Below are 19949 nucleotides of genomic sequence, written 5' to 3'. Positions count from 1 at the left end.
TAAATTCAACAAAGAGAACGAAACACAATACACAAACCTAGAAACTCAAATATGAGGTAAAGAGTAAGCAAGAAAATTTTAAAATATAAATTAAAGCCAAGGAAAAGTTGATAGAACAACGAGTGGAAGGGAAGATTGCATCGCATTAAGAGGGATGGAGAGAAAAATGCGGTCTCACTTGGAACAAAAAAAAATTTAGATTGAGAACACACTTGAATTTTAAGGATATTAGACTAATATGCATCAATAAAATCTGTATAGTAAAAAGAAGAAAGAAGAAGAAGAATAAAACAGTGACCATTTTGGTCCTTTAATAGCTCTGCCACTGCGCTAATGTGCAAACCATGCATATGGCGCTATGCTTGGGGGAGAAAAACTATAGTGAGGACAATACATGATAACTGAGTTATTAGGTACACAAAGGTGTTTTAGCTCCGTCTTGAAGAATGGTCCTAGGCTGAACTATACTATGAAACTTGGGCTAATAAAGTCTTGTTTTTCGTTTTCACTTTTTCCAGACTATATTTTCAATGTAGTCCAATTTGGGGAGAGCATTGACTGAGGAGTAAACAAAGCGAGGAAATTGCCTGACCTTTTGACCTTTTTTATATCAGGTATTCTAGGTTCTTGTTGTCAAATTTTCAAAACTAATGAGCTATATTTACGGCCTATATAGTTATGTTGTCGTCAGTATAGTGTAAATTTCATCATTTTTATTGAAAGAAATTAGTAACATCCAAATTTGAATACGTGCAAGTGTGGAGCCAAAAATAATCATAAGGCGACACGTGAATTTTTGGATAGAAGATGACAAAATTACCCTTGAGACATACTAGGATTCCTACGCGCGAGCAGCAGACAATCATCCATCAACCAAGTCAAAAGTGCCCAAAATAGGTAATAGTTCAAAATCCATCTCATCAGAGCAACTCCACCGTTGGAGTTTGCTCGGGGGACAGTGGACCAAACAAGGCTTCATAGCCCAGCAGCAATCCTCCAGCGTTGGGAGCCCGAGGTGGACCTGACACAGGGCTGACGTCAGCTTGGCCTCAGTCACAATTTTAAATTTTTTTTCTGTCAGGCGCGTGCGCCTAACCCGCGCGTGGGGGCGCATCAGCAGACAAGTTTCAGACCCTAGGAGCCCATGGTGCAATTGGCCTCAGTTATCGTTGAGAAGCCACGTGGTTTCCCACAGTCCGTTCGATCTCAATGACTCTTTAAAATGGGCCGTCAGATATGCAACGGTAATAAAAAAAAAATTCTGATTTAATATCAACCGTTCAATCTGAGATCAACGGTTGATATTAATCTGCTTTATAAATAAAAAATAAAAGAAAAATAGTTTTAAAATTAAGAAAAGTTACCGTTGTGACACGTGGCACAATCTAGAATGTTGGAATTCAAATTTTTTTAATGTCCAACTGCAGAAATTAATTAGTTGAATAAAAATTAAAAAAAAATTGTAAAAAATTCGAAAAAAAATTGTTTTTACTTTTCTATAAATACCTTCTCATTATCATCTACCTTACACCACAATTTCATATTTTCTCAACTACTTTCAATCACATTCCTATCTTTATCTCAAAGTTTCAATTCATTTTTTTTCAACAAAATGACTACTGATGCAGGTACGAATTGGTTGCTTCTTGAAGATGTTGCGTTGTGTACTAGCTGGGTTGAAGTTACTCATAGTTCGCTTACAGGTAATGAGATGCAGTTGCGAGAAATGTGGAGTCTTATTCATACCAATTATCTTGAGAAAATTGGTGGGAAAAGAACCAAATAATCGATGTCCAGTCGTTGGAAATTACTTAGCCAATCGTTTAGTACGTGGAGAGACGTCTTGGCACAAGCTAGTATTAATATTCGAAGTGGGGAAAATTACTTGGATCAGGTAACAATATATTATTTATTTGTTTGTACTATACCCAAATTTACATTATAATTATTTGTTACCTACTTACATTATAATTATTTGTTTGTCTTATTTATTTGTTACCTACTTACATTATAATTATTTGTTTGTATTATTTATTCATTACCTATTCTCATTATAATTATTTTTTCTCCCGTATTGTGTAGGAACTTCAAGCACAAACTTGGTATGGTGCCAAAACTAAAAGCAAAAAGAAATCATTCAACCGGTGGGAATGTTGAAATATTGTCAAAGATTGTCCTAAATTTAGAGTTGTGCCTGTCGGTCCAGAAGTTTTCATGAACAACACCCCTCTACATTCTACACCTGATCATGGCTCGCATGTTCATGAAGATGATGCAGAAGAAGTGCCCGAAACGCCCCTCCCTGAACAAGCGTCGAGTTCGACCCGTTATCCAATTAGGCCTCAACGTAAGAAGGCTTAAAAAAGAAAAGGGAGTGCTTCCAAGAATGATTATGCAAAAGTACATGGAAGAACTTACTCGCCAAGGTGAATTGACTTTGGTGCGGGTGGCAAAATATGAGGCTGATAAGGCTAGAGAGGAGGCAATAGCTACGGCTATTGAGAGAGAATTTCAAGCTAATGAGAGAGAAAGAGAGCTACTTAGGCAAGAAAGGGAACATGTTAGAGAAGAAAGAATGGTTCAACGAGATCGTGAGATATTGAACATGCCTTTACAAGGGAAGTCTCCAAATTCTAAATTTTTTTGGAAGTCAGAGAAAGCGAATGTGGTGCGAATGAGACGTGCAAGAGAAGCGAGAGCAAGACAAGATGGTCCTAGCACCACAAGAGAAGATCATCCTAGCACCACAAATTGGTTAAATGATGATGAATATAGTAGTTTTTGTAATCGAAGCCCATAATTTTCCAATCACTTTGGGTTGTAATCTATTATTTATTAAAAATAGTACTTTATGTTGTTTCCAATTTATTGAATTTAGTACTTTACTTAAAGTGAGAGTAAATTTATTGAATTTGGTAATTTATTTATACTAAGAGAATATTATTCAAATGACAAAAACACACCAAATAAAATTACATAAACATACCGAATAATAAAAAACTCACTAAAGCTGAACTAAAAGAACACCAACTAAAATTAAATAAACACACAAAATAAAAACAAACACACTAAAAATGCCCGTTGGTACTCTATCAAGTCATTTTGCCAGACATTGTGCATACATGGCCTTTGAAGTGCAGTATATCGTTGAATGACCAATTCATTGTAACATCCATCCCTTTCTAATGGCTCATGTTGCACGAGTTCTTCGGTGGTGTCATGAGCGTAATATATACGTGTTCTTAAATTGTTCATCGTGTCTGGCTCATATTCATCAACGGCATCATAATCGTACTCTCATCTTCCACAATCATGTTGTGAAGAATGATGCACGTTATCATGATGGATCGAAGCGACTCTACATCAAACAATCTGGCAGCACCCTTAACGATCGCTCAACGAGCTTTGAGGATACGAAAACAACGCTCCACATCTTTCCTGCACCCGTCTTGACAACTTGCAAAGTGTTTTTCCTTTGCATTTCGCGGACATGGCACTGTTTTGACAAATGTTGACCACCTTGGGTAAATGCCGTCTGCTAAGTAGTATGACCCGTCGTACATATATCCATTGACGCAATACGTGACTTTTGGTGCCTTTCCTTGGCGGACATCGTTGAACACTGGGGATTGGGCAAGGATGTTGAGGTCATTTTGAGCTCCCGAAACCCCGAAAAAGGCGTGCCAAGTCCATGTATCAAAATATGTCACCGCCTCCAAAATGATACTTTTTGCTCTTTTTCTATTCCCATAAGCGCCTTGCCATGCACTTGGACATTTTTTCCACGTCCAGTGCATACAATCAATGCTTCCAATCATCCCAGGAAAACCACGCATCTCGGCTTTCTTCAGAAGCCTTTGCAAGTCCATGTTTGTAGGTTTCCAGAGGTACTCTGCGGTGTAGATAGATTCGCTTGCTCCGCAAAACCTCATCAAGGACTTAAGAATGGTTGATTTCCCCATCCTCATTATCTCATCCACTTGGTCTGCAAATGCTCCACATGCAAGCATCCGCAAGGCAGATGTAATTTTTTGCTGAGGAAGGAGACCCATAACACCAAAAGCATCTTTCTTTTGCACTAAGTAAGAATCATGGTTGCAAACAGCAATCATGATTTTGTTGAACAAATGTCGTTCCATTCTAAAATGATGTCTAAAGTACATATCAGGGAATGCACTATTACGGACAAAATAATCATCCAAGAGTTCCGTACCTCGTCATTGCCTGTTTCTATCAAGGTTTCCGGAACAGTTGGCCCTACAGATCTGAGCCATAGCTTGGATGACTCAACGGGAATGTGAGACTCTGCCTATTTATGCTTCGTCATCTCTCCTTCTACGCTTCTCATCCTCGTCCCTCTCATTTTTTTGCCACCTGGAGATTGAACATTCCTTCTGATTGGTTAAACAATTCTTCCTCTTCCTGATCGAGTTCCCACATCATCCTTGAGGAAGAATAAGACATTGTAAGAAAGAAGCAGAAACTATGAATAATGATAGAGATTTTTGTGAATAAGGAAGCAGAAACTATGAATAATGATAGAGATCTTGAGAAAATTGGTGTGAGATTTATGAAGATGGATGGTGGATTATATGGAGGATTCAGAAAGGATTAGGTTGTAGATAATGCCACGTGACATGCAGTCATTCGTTAAAAATCTGATGGAAATCTATCATAAAAGATTGTAAACAGATTATGACACGTGGCGCGACGTGATTGGTTAATAATCTTATCAGAAATCCATCACCAATAATTGTATTTTCGGATAATGACACGTGGCGCAACGAGTACGATTAAAAATCTTATCGGAAATCCATCCCCAATAATTGTCTTTTCGGATTTTATGACAAGTGGCGCAACGAGAACGATTAAAAATCTTATCCGAAATTACAAATAAAATTATTTTGTATTATTTAATAATACTTCGGATAATGACATGTGGCGCAACGAGAACGATTAAAAATCTTATCCGAAATTACAATTAAAATTATTTTCTATTATTTTATAAATAAATAAAAAATACTAATATTTTATTGCCTATTGCCAGGGCTATTGAAGTGCAACGGTGGAGATGCAAAAGACGATTACTGTTCATTAATGGTAGTTATTGTTCACTAGGTGGATAGCATAGTGTATTGCTTGGGGGGAGGTTTCACACAGTAGAGTTGCTCTCAAATCCCTTTTGCAAGGTAACTCCCAAAACCTATTTCATTCCATATATTTTTACCTCTTTTTCCCTCTTTTAGCTAATCAGTTAGCTATCATTTCATAACTTACAAAATATTCCACATAAATTACATAACCTCTGGAATATTCATTCCAAAAATGTGTTAATTGGCTAATTAATGGATTAATTACCTAATTAATCCATTAATTACCAAATAACTCACACATTAAACCACAAAATGCACACAAAAAGCATCCCAAAGGCCGGCCACTTTTTCCCCAAAGGGGACCGGCCATGCCCTATAAATACTACCCATTTTCTCTAAAAACTAGTTCCCCACTCTTGCAAAACTCCCAAAAACTCTCCAAACACTTTTCTCTCTAAATTCTAACTTTGGCATCAGAGGTTCTTCGGCCAAAGCGCCCCCCCCCCCCAATTCATCGTGGATACGTGAGGCTCTTGGCATTGACCAAAGGTATTGATTGTTTTATAGGTGCAATTTTGTCAAAGAAGGAGAAGGCAAAAATTTGCATCCATAACAAGCATTTTGTTAAGAGATAATCTTCCATGCATGTTTGGCTGACAGATAAGTCGTTGATGAATATGTATTTCATTGTTATACTTATTTTATTTACACTTAAGTACAGGTAAGAGTTTGATTTTCGTCAAAACGAATTTGAACTAAATTATTATGGCTAAATTATTGTGAGGCTTAGCTAACTCTCTCATTTTTTAATGTAGATACTATCGTATATATTCCAAACAAAAAAAAAAAAGTATGAGTAACGGTTACCTAAGAGCATCTTCAACAGTATCTTTAAATGTGACTCTTCAAATACAAGTTTGTTAACCCACGTGATAATTTGACGACTAAAAGTTGTTGATTCAAAACTTTGTTCTAGCATACGTCACAAATTTAGTATTATTTTTACTATATATTTTCATCACGTGACTTTTTTTTATTATTTCATTTAATATACCTTGACAAAGACATGTTTGAATAATCAGAAAGGAAAAAAAAATAAACATTTGAAGAGTAGGATAGAGACTCTTCTAGAGAGTGTAGGACATTTTTAAAAATTTGCAGATTTATTTGACGATTCTGTTGGAGCATAAAAAAATGGAAGTTTTAACAAAAAATCTGTGGTACTGTTCACTTTAACGAAAAATCACATTTTTACACTAAAAAGTTAATACTGATACTATTCACTTTACCATTTATTTTGTCCTTATCGTTAAAACTCAAAGTTTTCAAACTTTTTTCATTAGTTTTCTTTAAAAAAAAAATCTTTTGTAACACTTCAAATTCAGTTTTGTGAACTCTCTTAAAAATGCTCTAAACCAAGCACGCGTGAGCCACTGTCTTATAGCTTTCTTCTACGTGCAATGGCCTCTTTTATTTGTTAATCCTGGGAACCGTGGTAGGCAATGCAAAGTCCTGGAGAGATAAAAGCTAAGAGTGCATAGAAACTTGCATGAAAATTTGAAATTTTAGAGAACAGATTGCATGGACTTAGTTGGATCGGCATGATCATAATTCATGCCTGTAATGTGTGTCTACACAGAAATTCGGCGGCGTTTCAGAGTATCTTATGTTCTAAAACTTTAATTATTAGATTATGATCAGGGGCGGATCCAAGTGGAGGTTTCCGAATCCGGATCCTCGCTGGATCCTCTTTGTGAGGATTCCGGAGATCCGTAAATCATATCCATTCATCGTATATCATGCGATCAGAAATTATTTTAATATTTTTATTTAAAATTAAATATAAACAGTACCTAATAAAAACTGATCGTACGTTGTACGATGAACGAATAAGATTTAAGAATTCTCAATATTCTCACCAAAAAGATGCGAGAGAGGATCCTGTTGGGAGGTTCCCTACGTCTCGGACCCTATTGAAGTCGGGATTGGGAGATATGGGGGAAAGATTACCAGAGGACTCTATGGCCATTTGACATAGAACTGAAAATGTACACAAACTGTTCAACGAAAAGCCTCTACCATTGAATTTGGCAGGCCTTGATAGGTGATGCTTGACAGGCCTCGGGAACAGGCCTTGGAAGCTATTGACTAATCTAGGCACAGCGACATGCACACCAAGTGCTAAAATGCCTCAATGAAAAAATTGAAAAATAAATTTTGTATTGCGTGTGCATAGATCTTTTATACATCCGTACAAGGTTAGACCGTTAGAATCCTGAATCGGTCATTGATAATGATCACGGTATGTTTAACCAAAAAATTAACGTTAGAACTCAATAATATAGAATAACCAAAATGTACCAGAAAGTCCCCGAACATTTTGCTGAAACCCAAAATTACGAGTGATCCGGGAGTGTACATGTCACAGACTCACAAGGCAAGGGAGTCCACAAAAAAAACGACGTTTGGCTCCAAGTAAACACTTGGTAATCGCAGCCTCCAATTGTTCTCATGCTTACACTTGAATTCTCTTCCAAGTTCCACCACCCAAGTGGTTCATTGTCTTTTACCCAAAATCACAAATGGTGGAGTCTCCCCTGTCACATATATATGGTTGTGGTGAAGTTGCAGTGGTCCATGCACGTACAAGTCTCCACGGCAGCAAAAAGAACACCAAAAGTGTGTGAAAAGATTGGCATTTCGGAGATTCATGGCCACACGCCATTACTCCACATTCGACAATGTATATGATCTGAATGTGAGTGACTTTGCCACTCAATTTTTTATGATCCGAACACCTCTTCATATTTAGTTGCATGTGTAATGCATGTTGACAAATATAAAGAAATATAAAATTTGTGAATGTAACACCTTATGAGAGATAGGATTATCGTCGGATCATCATTATGAGGATCCTGGAGATCTTTTAATCATGTTCGCTCATCGTATATCGTGTAGTCAATTTTTGTCAGGTACTGTTTGTGTTAAATTTTAAATAATATAATTTAAAATAATTTCTGACCGCACAATATACGATAAAAAGACAAGATTAAAGGATCTCTGAGATCCTCACAAAGAGAATTCGATGAGAATCATATCTCATCTTATGATATGTTGACCTTATGTTACGCGTTCATTGAAATAATTGATTGTAGAATCTTAAACATTGAACGGACTTGTAAAATGATGTTAGTATAACATGTAAGGATTATAATTATGGTTTAATTTGCGTTTTTAACTGTTTTTTGGGTTTGCGTGATCTCAAGGCCAATCTTGAGATTCAGGGGCTCGAGGCGAGCCACATTGCCATTGCACAAGAAAACAATGTTTTACCAACATGATACATATTAGTTAGTAGCAAATAACTCTACTTTTTTTTTTTTTTTTTGTGTACTTATACATGCTCGGTCATATAAAAACGCAACTATCAACTCATTGGTGGAGCCGACAAAGAGAGAGATCAAAGGATAGGAGAGAGAATGTTTAGATTGTGAAAAGCCCTAGATTCAAGCCTCACTCTTTCGATACCACACGACGATAGCTCTCTGATTTCGAACGTGCAATTCTGGAAATGTTCAGCATATGAAAAGGTGACCAGATCCAAGCTTCAGTTTTTCAATACTATGCAACAATAGCTCCCTGACTTCGAGAGCTTGAATTCTGTTTGTTGTAATTGTTGTTTGTTAGCCTGCATGTGAGTTGGACGGTTCATTCTGTGATCACTTTTTTGTTCTTGTCTAGGCCTCACACTTTCAACACTACGCGGCAATAACTTCTTGATTTCAAACGCGCAAGTTCTGCCCGTAGTAGTTGTTGTTTGTTAGCTTGCACGTGGTTGAGCTATTCACTCCCTCGTCACTTATTTTTTTTCCTGTCCAGACTCACTCTTTCAACGTTACGCAACAATAGCTCACTGATTTTTTTATTTTTTTGTTTTTTTTGAGAGAAAATAGCTCACTGATTTCGTTTTTTGAGAGAGAAAATAGCTCATTGATTTCGAAAGTGCGAGTTTCGCCGGTTATAGTTGTTGTTTGTTAGCCTGCACATGAAGCATTTTTTAATCCAAAAGGTAAAACTATCCATTCAAAGTGTCTTTCACTGTAGCTAAAAGTTGTCCAATGAATACTTTCTTTGCCTAATTTAATTTGCCAAAAACTTGATATACAATTCAATTTACTAAATATCTTCTTATCTTGGATCCTATTTATTTGTATTTAGCTTGGAGTTTTGTCAATGTCAAGTTTAACTCTTGTTTACTTTTCATCACAAAATTCTTATTCTTTTTTATAATTGGTAAAAAGAAAGGGCTTACGTATGGAACACTTCTTTTTATCCTTGCCTTGTTGGTAGCAATATTTATGACGATAACACTTACTAACCCTATATAAAAGGGGAAAGGTCAAAATGATGAAGCAAAAATGACCGTGGCATGTAACAAAACCAAATGGATCGTCGAGGATCTGCCCCAAGACCTCCACCCAATCAACGGATTCACATCATTTTCAATCATATCAGATGATGTGATGGTACTTAATTTAATACCTAATATTAATGTAATATTTTCTTTCTTTGGACCTTGATACCAGCTACATTCTTCTTTGGACACATTCCTTTCTACTATAGTTTTCTGATTGAGTTGGAACCGCCAATTTTCTTGGTCACTTGTACCGACAAATTCAATACCGTGATTAAATACTAAAATTTTAATTATGGTAATTGTATAGTCAAAAATTTAAAAATTAGTTCATTTTTTATACTAAACATGATTCTTAAAGAAGACTTCAAAATGCACAACTCTGATCACAATATCGTATTGCAGAATGATGAGTATGACGAATAAATAAATAAAATTTCCAATAAAACATCATTATACAGCAACCGAATATCCAAAATTTTAGAATTTGTTCTAATACTAGGGTATTATAGTAATGAAGAATGAGTATACCAACTAGCTAGCTACCTCTTAATGGTACAAAGGAGTGAAGTTAGCCAGGTAGACCATCACATTTTATGTCTTCCTAATTCCTACAATACAGAAGGGGGACTAAGTTGTAACTCACAAGGGTTTGAGTTACTAACTAGCCTCAACTGCTTATAATTGTTGAAACTGTGGGGAGGGGGACAAATCGACACCACAAGACAATTACTATGTACACATAAATACAATGATACAACACTTCACACAAGTAGTATTTGTGCATGGAAATGCGAATGCCTTCAGAAAGTGTGAAGGCCCCTTTCCCTACTTTGGAGAGAGAGAGAGAGAGAGAGAGAGAGAGAGAGAGAGAGAGAGAGAGAGAGAGAGGGAGGCTCATTTATGTCCGTTATGTTACTGTGATTGGTATATTTTAAATTAAATAGGCATTATTAATGAGAAATTTAAAATTTAAAATATTATGTTTTTGCTCACACAGTGCGGTACTCTATGTAAATAAGTGTGGGGCTTTTGGGCATATTATTGAAATAAATTTAATTCCAACAATTAAATATGTAATGAGAAATAATAAATAATATACAATACGGTATTTCAATTATATATTTGGTAGCTTGTAATCGATTAAGCAAGAAATATGGCGAAGAGAATTACTTACAACTTACAAGATTCCTTAGTCATATTGTTTATGTCACTTTATAGGTTATCGTTGTGCATGTGATTTTCTTTTTTATGGTCGATCACGTTAAACTCTCCAAGTGTTGAACTTCCAAAAGTATCCACACTGATACACCAACGGTAGAAGATAGAGTGAGAGATTTGATTGTGCTAGCAAAATCTCTCTCTTGGAATAATTTGTGTGGCACACTAGGGTGTTTTTGGCTAGGTTTCTTTATTTCTCTGAGCGGCAAAAATGACCGCAGGAACATAAGAGACACACATGGGTATTTATAATTACCCAGCTGTACCTTTTGGTCGGCTTAATGCCAAGGAATCCTACTCCTTGTGCCAAGTCCATCACTTAAGTCCACTTGGGCTTGTGACTCGGATTCTTTTTCGTGCAGCAGGTGGGATCGGAAAATACCCTTGCGCATCAAGTTTGATGGATGAAGTGGATGCTGTCAGGGCGGCCCTTGTAGCTTCTGTGGAGAAAGGACTTTTTGATGTAAAGGTTGAATCTGACTCAAAGACTCTTATGAGGATGATTAGTGGTACTTTGCAACCGGAGGTAATGATTAAAGGTATCCTATTTGATATTAGACAATTACAACAACTTAGGTCAGTAGAATTTCGTTTTGCTCCCTGTGTTTGTAATATGGCAGCGAATCTAGTGACATCTTTTGTGTTTAAGGGAGGTGGCTTCATAGTTGGAATAAGTTTGAATCAGAATGATTGTTCAGCACTCTAGCATCCAATGTAAATGTTTTGATTCGAGTTTAATCAAAATTTCTATCTTTTGGAAAGAAAAAAAAAAGCTCCAAACTCATTTTAATTAAAACCTTGTTCAATAGGCCGAAATAATTAAATCCAATATAATTCTTAATGATATCATATCATTATCCATGTAATGTCGTTAGTACTATCATAAGTGTTGACCTCTTAGGTTTTAACTAAAGCCGATAGTGAGATTAATAAATTAATAAATTTAATTTCACAAGCCACGAGTAATACCTATAAGCATTCCATGGCTACTCGGATTAGATAGTTTTAGACATGAACTAATCACGGTAGTCTTTCAAGCCTCGATTGTAGTTACAATGCAATTAGATTCTTCTATCATCAATATCCCAATCAAAGATTTTGTGATATGAATAATGTCAAATCACATATTATTGTTAATGATCACCATGATGCATTGCACGATGAATCAATTCTTACAAACATAGTTTGATCAACAAGCACTTTGGCTGAAATTTCTGAGATGGATCTTCAAGTGGCTTCAAAGGATATCTCCTCCTATTGAACAATTACCAGAAGGTGATATATTCCTTACTGCGTATTCATCTATCTGCATACTTATACACATGAACCCAAGCAACACACTAATGGGCCCTGCAAAGCATTGATGGCTTTCAGTTGAAATCAAAGTTCATATTTATAAGCATATTGTATCCGATGATACCTTAGGTCTAAAACTATTTGTATGTTACAACTTCTAGCCTTGTAACCCTTATGTGATATACATCCATACGTTTACGCTTCTTCGGTAGTCAGTGTTCAGTGAACTTATTCAACAAACAAGCACTTGTATATCCACCACTTGTACATAAAGTCAAACTCATGAATGAATAAAACTTGTCCTTTTATTACGCATAATGTTATCCACACACTCATTTTTATCTCCCACATACCCTTATTAATTTCTGGCTGGTGATTTCCTTCAATTCATTCGATCAGATGATCGTAAATTAAGAGGGGTGTATGAGAAGTAAAAATGAGTATGTGGATAGTACTACCCTTTATTAATTATTTGAAATGGAATTGTTATATAGCATCCAATCACTAAATTAGCTTTTATGATACAACTCCAACCGTAAGTTCTTCTTCCAATTTAGGCTAGTTGAAAGCGAGGGCATCTTACTCACCAGTCACGAGATTGCAAAATACTTGAAGGAATCAGTTTTTTTTTTTTTTCCTTCAAAGGAATCAAAGTTTGGCACATAAAATTTCCAGCGACATTCACTTCCTTTCTTTAGCTAGATTGCAATCTTGTTGGTAGTTGTCACTTACCAAAGAGAAAGACTTAAGTATAAACTGAGAAGTCTCTGAATATAAAAATGAGAAAGATCTGTGTTCACCAAAACAAGAGAGAAGGACTCGATTATATTGTTTATATAAAATGTAAAATCTTATCTTTTATTCAGATCGAACCCCACATATCTTTTATTTATATTGTGAAAACAATATTTATATAGCAAGTAGGACGGATAATCTTTCTCGAAATGCAAAGATCATTGACAATTAGTTAATTGTTTGGTTTTACATTCAAGTGGAACTAAATAAGTTTTGTAGTTTTGTCCGGTGAGTAACGGTTTAAGTATTTTTTTCAAGTTCAAAATATTTAAGTAGTTTGTTTGTAATTAATAAAAGTGATCTCTCATTTTCCAATAAAAGTGACAATGACCCTCTAGCTAATGTAATGAGGAGACATTCTTGCAAAAGAAATCAACAATAATCCTTGCACAATTTTATAAGGGGCCTGATTCGTGACATTATTTATTTTATATAATTTTTATACATATTTTTGTAAGAATTCATTTTGTAATGTATTTCAACGAACTAAATTGTTTAGTTTTTAGGTCTTCCCTTAAATATCATGTGTACAAAAAATCACCTAAATCCGAAACCATATGACGGTTGGATTAATTTTAGTGTTTCTTTACAAAACCGCGTATGTCCTTTTCCTTCGTTGCAAATTAAAGTAGTAATAGTTTTGGATTTGTCTAATTTTTTGCAAGGATGATCAATAGATAATGTTCTAAAATATAGATAGTTCGGATGTTGAAATATATTACAAAGTGGACCCTACAAAATGCATGTAAAAAATTGTGTCACTGATCTGCCCTTTTTAATATTATGTATAATTAAATGTTGAGGAAATTATAGTAATAGTCTCTCAACTTTAACTCAATTTGAACAATGATCCCTCAACTAAAAAATCCATGACTATTGGTCCTTTAATTCATCAAAACATGTATGTATGGTCATTTTCGTTAATTCTGTTAAAACTTCCATCAAAATGAGTCGCCTGCCACGCACTTGAGGCTGAACCAATGGCAAATATGAAAAACCAAATGAGAAAAATTGTAGCAATGGTCCCTCAACTTTAACCCAATTAGAGAAATGATCCCTTAACTTTAGCACATTTGGAGCAATGGTCCATCAACTTTAACTCAATTGTAGCAACGGTCCTTTCAACATGAGTTATTTTGACAGAATTATGATAGAGTTGATAAAAAAGATCATAGCTGCACGTTTTGAAGAGTTAAGGGACCAATGGTCATGAGTTTTTAGTTGAGGGACCATTGTTTCAATTAGGTTAAAGTTAAAAAACCATTACTACAATTTTCCCTTAAATGTATTTTTTTGGTTGATTATTTGAATAGAATTGTATGAGGAGCAGTTTTGTTTTTGTGTTACGACTTACAATTGAACAATTATTCCTTAACTTCGCTAAAATGTTCATGTAATAACCCCATTCATAGTCATTTTTCTCAACATGTATAGTAGGTACTAGACTTACAATGACCCTTAAAATTGTCGTGTTGTGAACAACTATCTCAAAATTGTCACTCAGGTGAATAGTTCTTAGAAAATTGTCATTTGAGCGAACAATTTTCTCTACATAATTTACAAAAGGAATTACTATTGGTATTCTAAATTTCTTATTCTACACTCCAAATTTTCTATATTTAGAAAGAAAAATACACTTGTAAGAAGTGTAGAATAAGATTTTTGAAGTGCCAATAACACTTTCCTTTACAAAAATGAATATTCTAAAGGTCAATTACAAAATAGGACATTAAACATTTCGATACTCTCCGAACATCTCGTGCTCAAATAAATTATTCTGAACCGTCAATTGTTGTACGTCTCATACCAACAAGGCAACAACCGACTCTTCTTCATCCACCCTGGCAAACAACTAACGTATTCTCAACCAAAAAAAACAAGAAGGAAAAATAAAAATATTTACACACACAAGTCATTTATACAAACGCTGTCCACATATTTCCATGTTACCAGCTATGCAAATGGCAAAGCATATTCCTTGAACTTGGCTAGTTTGACAAAGACCATAACTTTTCTTCTCTCAGTACATGCACTAACGTCGTCATTAACCTTTGAACCTATAATTATATGTATATATATCGCAGTCGTTACGCAAAAACTACTAGACACACATTTGCCAACTACCACTGCCTTTAAAACTTTTGCCTTACCTCCAATCTCCATAAGAGAAGCCACAACCTCACAGCTCACATACTCACACCCTCACACCCTCACACTCAAAACCTAAAACCCAACAGATTAATTGTTCTTTTGATATGTCAGGTGTTCTTCTTTGGGTGGTGAGCCCCAAAGAGAATGCCAGCTCCCTGCTGGGTCTGATGCCCAGAATTTGCACCCCAAGGAGGTCTAAATTCTGCCCAAAGCTGGGATTTTCAAGTAGGGTTTTGGCCTACTCGGGTGCAGTTGTAAACCCAGCAAGATCTTCAGAAGAGAAGGTGTATGAAGTGGTGCTGAGGCAGGCTGCGCTAGTGAAAGAACAGAGCACGGTAAAAAGGAAATCTTTGGATTTGGATGAACGGATTGTAACTGAAGGTTTGGACAACTGGGATTTACTGGATAAGGCTTATGATCGGTGTGGTGAAGTCTGTGCTGAGTATGCCAAGACTTTTTACCTGGGTAAGAAACTTATCTGAATTTCTGCTGCTCCTCCTTCATCGATCTGTTTCTGTGGTGTGTTTTTGCTGTCTGTTTATCTGTTTATCTTTTTTTCTTTTTTTTTTTTTTTTGAATGGGATCCAGTCATTTTCGTGGATATAGAATATACTAATTAAGTACACTATTTTGATAAAGTGGACAGAGCCCTTGATTTTGTTTCCATTTTTTATTGTTCAAGCAGTTAAGTGCACATCTTGGATCACTTTTTACTTCTAAAACGTTCACACGTGAGTCTTAAGTAGTTTATATTATCATTCACTCAATACTTAATTGGAAGTCATGGGAAGAGAGAAGGAACTATAGTTAATCTAATTGATCCGTTCTGATTTTTCAAGTATTGAATTACGGATTTTAATATGGAATCTACATTTTTTGTGATTACATATGTTAGTAAACACAAAAAAAGTCGGTAATTGGATTAATACCAGCACTCATGTTTTAGTAAGCACACGGACGCTAAGACTAATTCTAATTTTCATTACATGCATGTAAGTAAAGGGAAATGGAGAAATGGATTGGAAATTTGGGGGCAATTAGATTAATTCTAGTTTTCTAACTATTATTGCAGGCAAGAAAACTTGGAATCGTTTTTCTTTCCGTTTTTTACTTGAATTGGATGTTCCATTAATTGGCAAGAAACTGTACTTATCAACTTCTTTCTACGTGTTTTCAGGCACATTGCTCATGACACCGGAGCGGCGACGAGCTGTTTGGGCAATCTATGGTTAGTATAGTCACATAATCTGTGCCTAACGTTGCAAATTTAGTCTACTTAAAACTGATTTCTGCATGCTCTTTACAACTGAGGCAACAAATCCCTTTTGGAAAAAGCATTTTTTTCCTGCATTAACATCTACTTGGCTCAATTTTTCATTGTAAAGATTGCAAATGAGGGAACAAATTGTGGATAATCTTTGGGCTCAGAGATTATTTAATGATTTGGAATGGTAAATACTAAATGAAGAGCGCTTCTTTATTTTTATTGCAGTGTGGTGCAGAAGGACAGATGAACTAGTGGATGGACCTAATGCTTCATACATTACACCCAAAGCTCTTGACAGATGGGAGAAAAGACTGACTGATCTCTTTGAAGGCCGACCTTACGATATGTATGATGCTGCTCTATCTGATACTGTCACCAAGTACCCTGTTGACATTCAGGTACAAATACCGCATGCTCACAATCAGATATTAACTCTCTTTTATCTATCGAAATTTGAAAGTACGGAATGATTCACCATACAAATTTTGTTTTTTTTGACAGCCCTTCAGAGACATGGTAGAAGGAATGAGATTAGACTTGAGGAAGTCAAGATACCAGAACTTTGATGAACTTTACCTTTACTGCTACTATGTTGCTGGAACTGTTGGATTGATGAGTGTTCCGGTAATGGGGATATGCCCAGAATCAAAGGCCTCAACAGAAAGCGTTTACAATGCTGCATTGGCCCTTGGAATTGCTAATCAGCTCACTAACATTCTCAGAGATGTTGGAGAAGAGTAAGTTTCTTCTTATAATAAACGAGTCTTTTTAAGCATTCCATGTTTAGAAACTCGTGTTACACGACTATGAGTATGAACCATTGATTAGTTTAGCCTTTTCTTGAATGTGGTCGAGATTCACAATTTGATAACATAAGTATTTATTTGGCAAGACAATGTTGCACATCCAAAATAATATGGTTATTGTTCATGTCTAACTAAAATTTGCTCTTTGAATTGATCATTTTAGTGCTAGGAGAGGAAGAGTATATCTCCCCCAAGATGAGCTTGCCCAAGCGGGCCTATCAGACGATGACATCTTTCTCGGGAAGGTGACTGACAAGTGGCAAAGTTTCATGAAGGGACAAATAAAGAGAGCTAGGATGTTCTTTGATGAGGCTGAGAAGGGTGTCTCAGAGCTCAACTCAGCTAGTAGATGGCCAGTATGGGCATCTTTGTTGCTGTATAGGCAGATTCTAGATGCAATTGAAGCAAATGGTTATGACAATTTCACAAAAAGGGCTTATGTGGGAAAAGCAAAGAAGTTTGTATCATTGCCTGTGGCATATGGAAGAGCCATTATAGGACCCTCTAACTTAACTAAGCAGTTGGTGCCTAGATGAATTAGATGTTTAATTAGATGATATTTGAAGTTTCAATCTCTAAATTTTTTGACAAAGTCCAACTTGAAGTTGGGTCTCAGGTCGAAATATGTAAATTTTTTATACTAAATTTTTTTTGTTTAGTCAATCTTTTAATTACCTGTGTTTGGATGATGGATATAAAAGTAGGAATTAGTGGTAGAGGTTAATAGATGTGTGGTGAGAGTGGTCGCCATGGAGTGGTTGATAGATGTGTCAGTGGCGGTAGAGTGTCTACTAGTGATAAGGTGGTAGCAATTGTGGTTGTGGCATTGGCGGTGGTGATGGTTGTGGGAGGTGGTGGTGACGTTGATGGTGGATATGATCGGAATGATGGTGGCAATAGCAATGTCATTGGGGGTTCATGGTAGTACTTATGGTCATGAGAATATGGATGTTATGGCATAGAAAACGACGATAGTGGTGAGGATGGTTGCACTGATGGTTGTGGGGATGGTGATGGCGACTACGGTGACAATAACATCTGATCTCATTAGCCAACATCAATCAAACTCACCACAGCGCTCGCCAACAACATCACTCGTTCGTTGCCGACCAAAATTTTTCTCTTTGCTTCTTCTTCTCTCTTCCTCTCTCTTTTCATACCACATCCAACTAGATATGTTGCATGCTTGTTTCTTATGTGGTGTAAAGTTTTACATGTAAATATAAATTTCTTTAATATGTTGATTAAGTAAAAGAGTTCATGGACAATGAAATTTCTTTTTCTGCTACTTCTCTCTTTTGCGCTTATATTTTAGCTCCTACATTTACGATTAGATATACACAAAAATGTGCATATTGTTGTAGAATAGTGGATGTCCACTCAAAGAATAAAATAATGGGTCATTCCACTGTTTGCCGAAGCTTGCCTCATATGACTTCTATTTTCTATAAAATACAAACTCCACACAATATCAAAGTAATAAGTTCACGAAGAGGAAGAGAGAAAAAGAGAGGAAGATGATAGGAGATAATAGAGAGAGTTATTTTGTACTCCTATTATTCTAAATTATAATGAAAGCACCACTGCTTCTCCAAGGATGTACTCCAGTCACATTGACTGTAGAGGAACCTCGTAAATTTTGTGTGTTGTTTTATTTACTCTACTGCACACATCGTCGATTTTACAACACGTTATCAGCACGAGAAGCTCTCATGTCAATGGAAAGCACAACGCCATAAATCCGGTGAAGCACTTTCTACCTCTCACCTCCGTTAGCTAAAATCTCACTGAAAAAAAAGGTATGTCCATTTTCTGTCTCTTTAACTGCGCTAGAAGCGCCCCACCAAATTCCGGTGAGAATTGAAATTTACAACGACCTGCAGTCGTCACGAGATGAGAAAACTCATACTTGACAACTGGTTTCCAGAGATCTAGAAGAATCTCATCAAACTTAGAAACCCAGATCGCGTTGTTTTCAATGGATCTCAAGGACTCCCATGAATCCTCAATTGTCTGAGATGATGATGGCTGGACTGACTCCACATAGACCTCCATCTCTTGTGCCTCCATCAACCTCGTTGTCATCTATGTCTCTGTATGGAGGTTCTTGCTTTGCGATGCCATGTTCCCTGGGTTATGCAAGAACAACGCTAGTCTCTGGTAACCTTTTGGATTGAATTGAATTTGGGCAACCTCCACAACAACCCAACTGGCCCTGCGTTTTGAGACTGATAGAGAAGGAAGAAAAATAATAGAAAATGGGGATTGATGGAATGGTAAGGCACATGTGAAAAAAAGAAAAAAGAAAAAAAGGTTTGGAAATGTGTGGTGTTGACTGCACCCTAAGAAAAATAATAATAATAAAATATAAAGGGATTTGAATGGTCCACGGCACCATTTGGTCAAAATAATAAATAAATAAATAAAACAAATATAAAGGTTTCTATTGGTGCATGGCACCATGCTACAGAAATAAGAAAAGTAATAATAACAAGGTTTGAATAAGTGCTGATAAAAAAAAGAAAAATAATAACTAAAAGTAGCTCTGATACTTCTTGTTATTTATGTGAATTGGTGTTGGTTTAAAACCCTTTCACAAATTCTATTTACTTTAAAGTAATTTATTTATCATGGACAGTATTACTGCCTACTACTTTAAGTTTTGATTTATGTGCATGTTGCTGAATTAAGGCCCTTGTCATAAACTTTATTTACTTAAATGCAATTTATTCACTATGGCTGGAATTACCGCCTATTGCTTTAATTTATTTATTTTACTTATATTTTGTTATGATGAGTATAACAAGGACCCAAAGTTCATTGATTAGATAAGAACCTGCAGTTTCTTGATCCTCATCATATAAAAATAATTGGACTCGAAGTTTCATCATACAAAAAGATTGAGC

The 19949-nt window shown here is 35.9% G+C and overlaps 3 protein-coding genes across 3 annotated transcripts; 2 read left to right on the top strand and 1 right to left on the bottom strand.

Annotated features, from left to right (window-relative positions):
* Window positions 1-2248: 2248 nt before the first annotated feature.
* On the top strand, window positions 2249-2800 carry LOC137740500 (uncharacterized). Its single transcript, XM_068480353.1, has one exon. The coding sequence runs from the start codon at window positions 2249-2251 to the stop codon at window positions 2798-2800; it is 552 nt and encodes a 183-aa protein (XP_068336454.1).
* Window positions 2801-3395: 595 nt separating this feature from the next.
* LOC137740499 (uncharacterized) lies at window positions 3396-4052 on the bottom strand. Its single transcript, XM_068480352.1, has 2 exons — window positions 3728-4052; window positions 3396-3622 (listed from the first exon to the last, which is right to left on the bottom strand). Exons 1-2 carry the CDS (start codon window positions 4050-4052, stop codon window positions 3396-3398), a joined length of 552 nt encoding a protein of 183 aa, XP_068336453.1.
* A 10886-nt stretch (window positions 4053-14938) lies between these two features.
* Window positions 14939-18325, top strand: LOC137739656 (phytoene synthase 2, chloroplastic-like). The gene is made up of 5 exons (XM_068479307.1): window positions 14939-15435; window positions 16148-16198; window positions 16463-16635; window positions 16739-16974; window positions 17207-18325. The coding sequence occupies exons 1-5, from the start codon at window positions 15075-15077 to the stop codon at window positions 17577-17579; spliced, it is 1194 nt and encodes a 397-aa protein (XP_068335408.1). The 5' UTR covers window positions 14939-15074; the 3' UTR covers window positions 17580-18325.
* Window positions 18326-19949: the final 1624 nt, after the last annotated feature.

The sequence above is a fragment of the Pyrus communis genome, chromosome 7 (genome assembly GCF_963583255.1).
Source record: "Pyrus communis chromosome 7, drPyrComm1.1, whole genome shotgun sequence".
NCBI classification, from domain to species: Eukaryota; Viridiplantae; Streptophyta; class Magnoliopsida; order Rosales; family Rosaceae; genus Pyrus; species Pyrus communis.
This window is presented reverse-complemented; position numbering and strand designations above follow the sequence as displayed.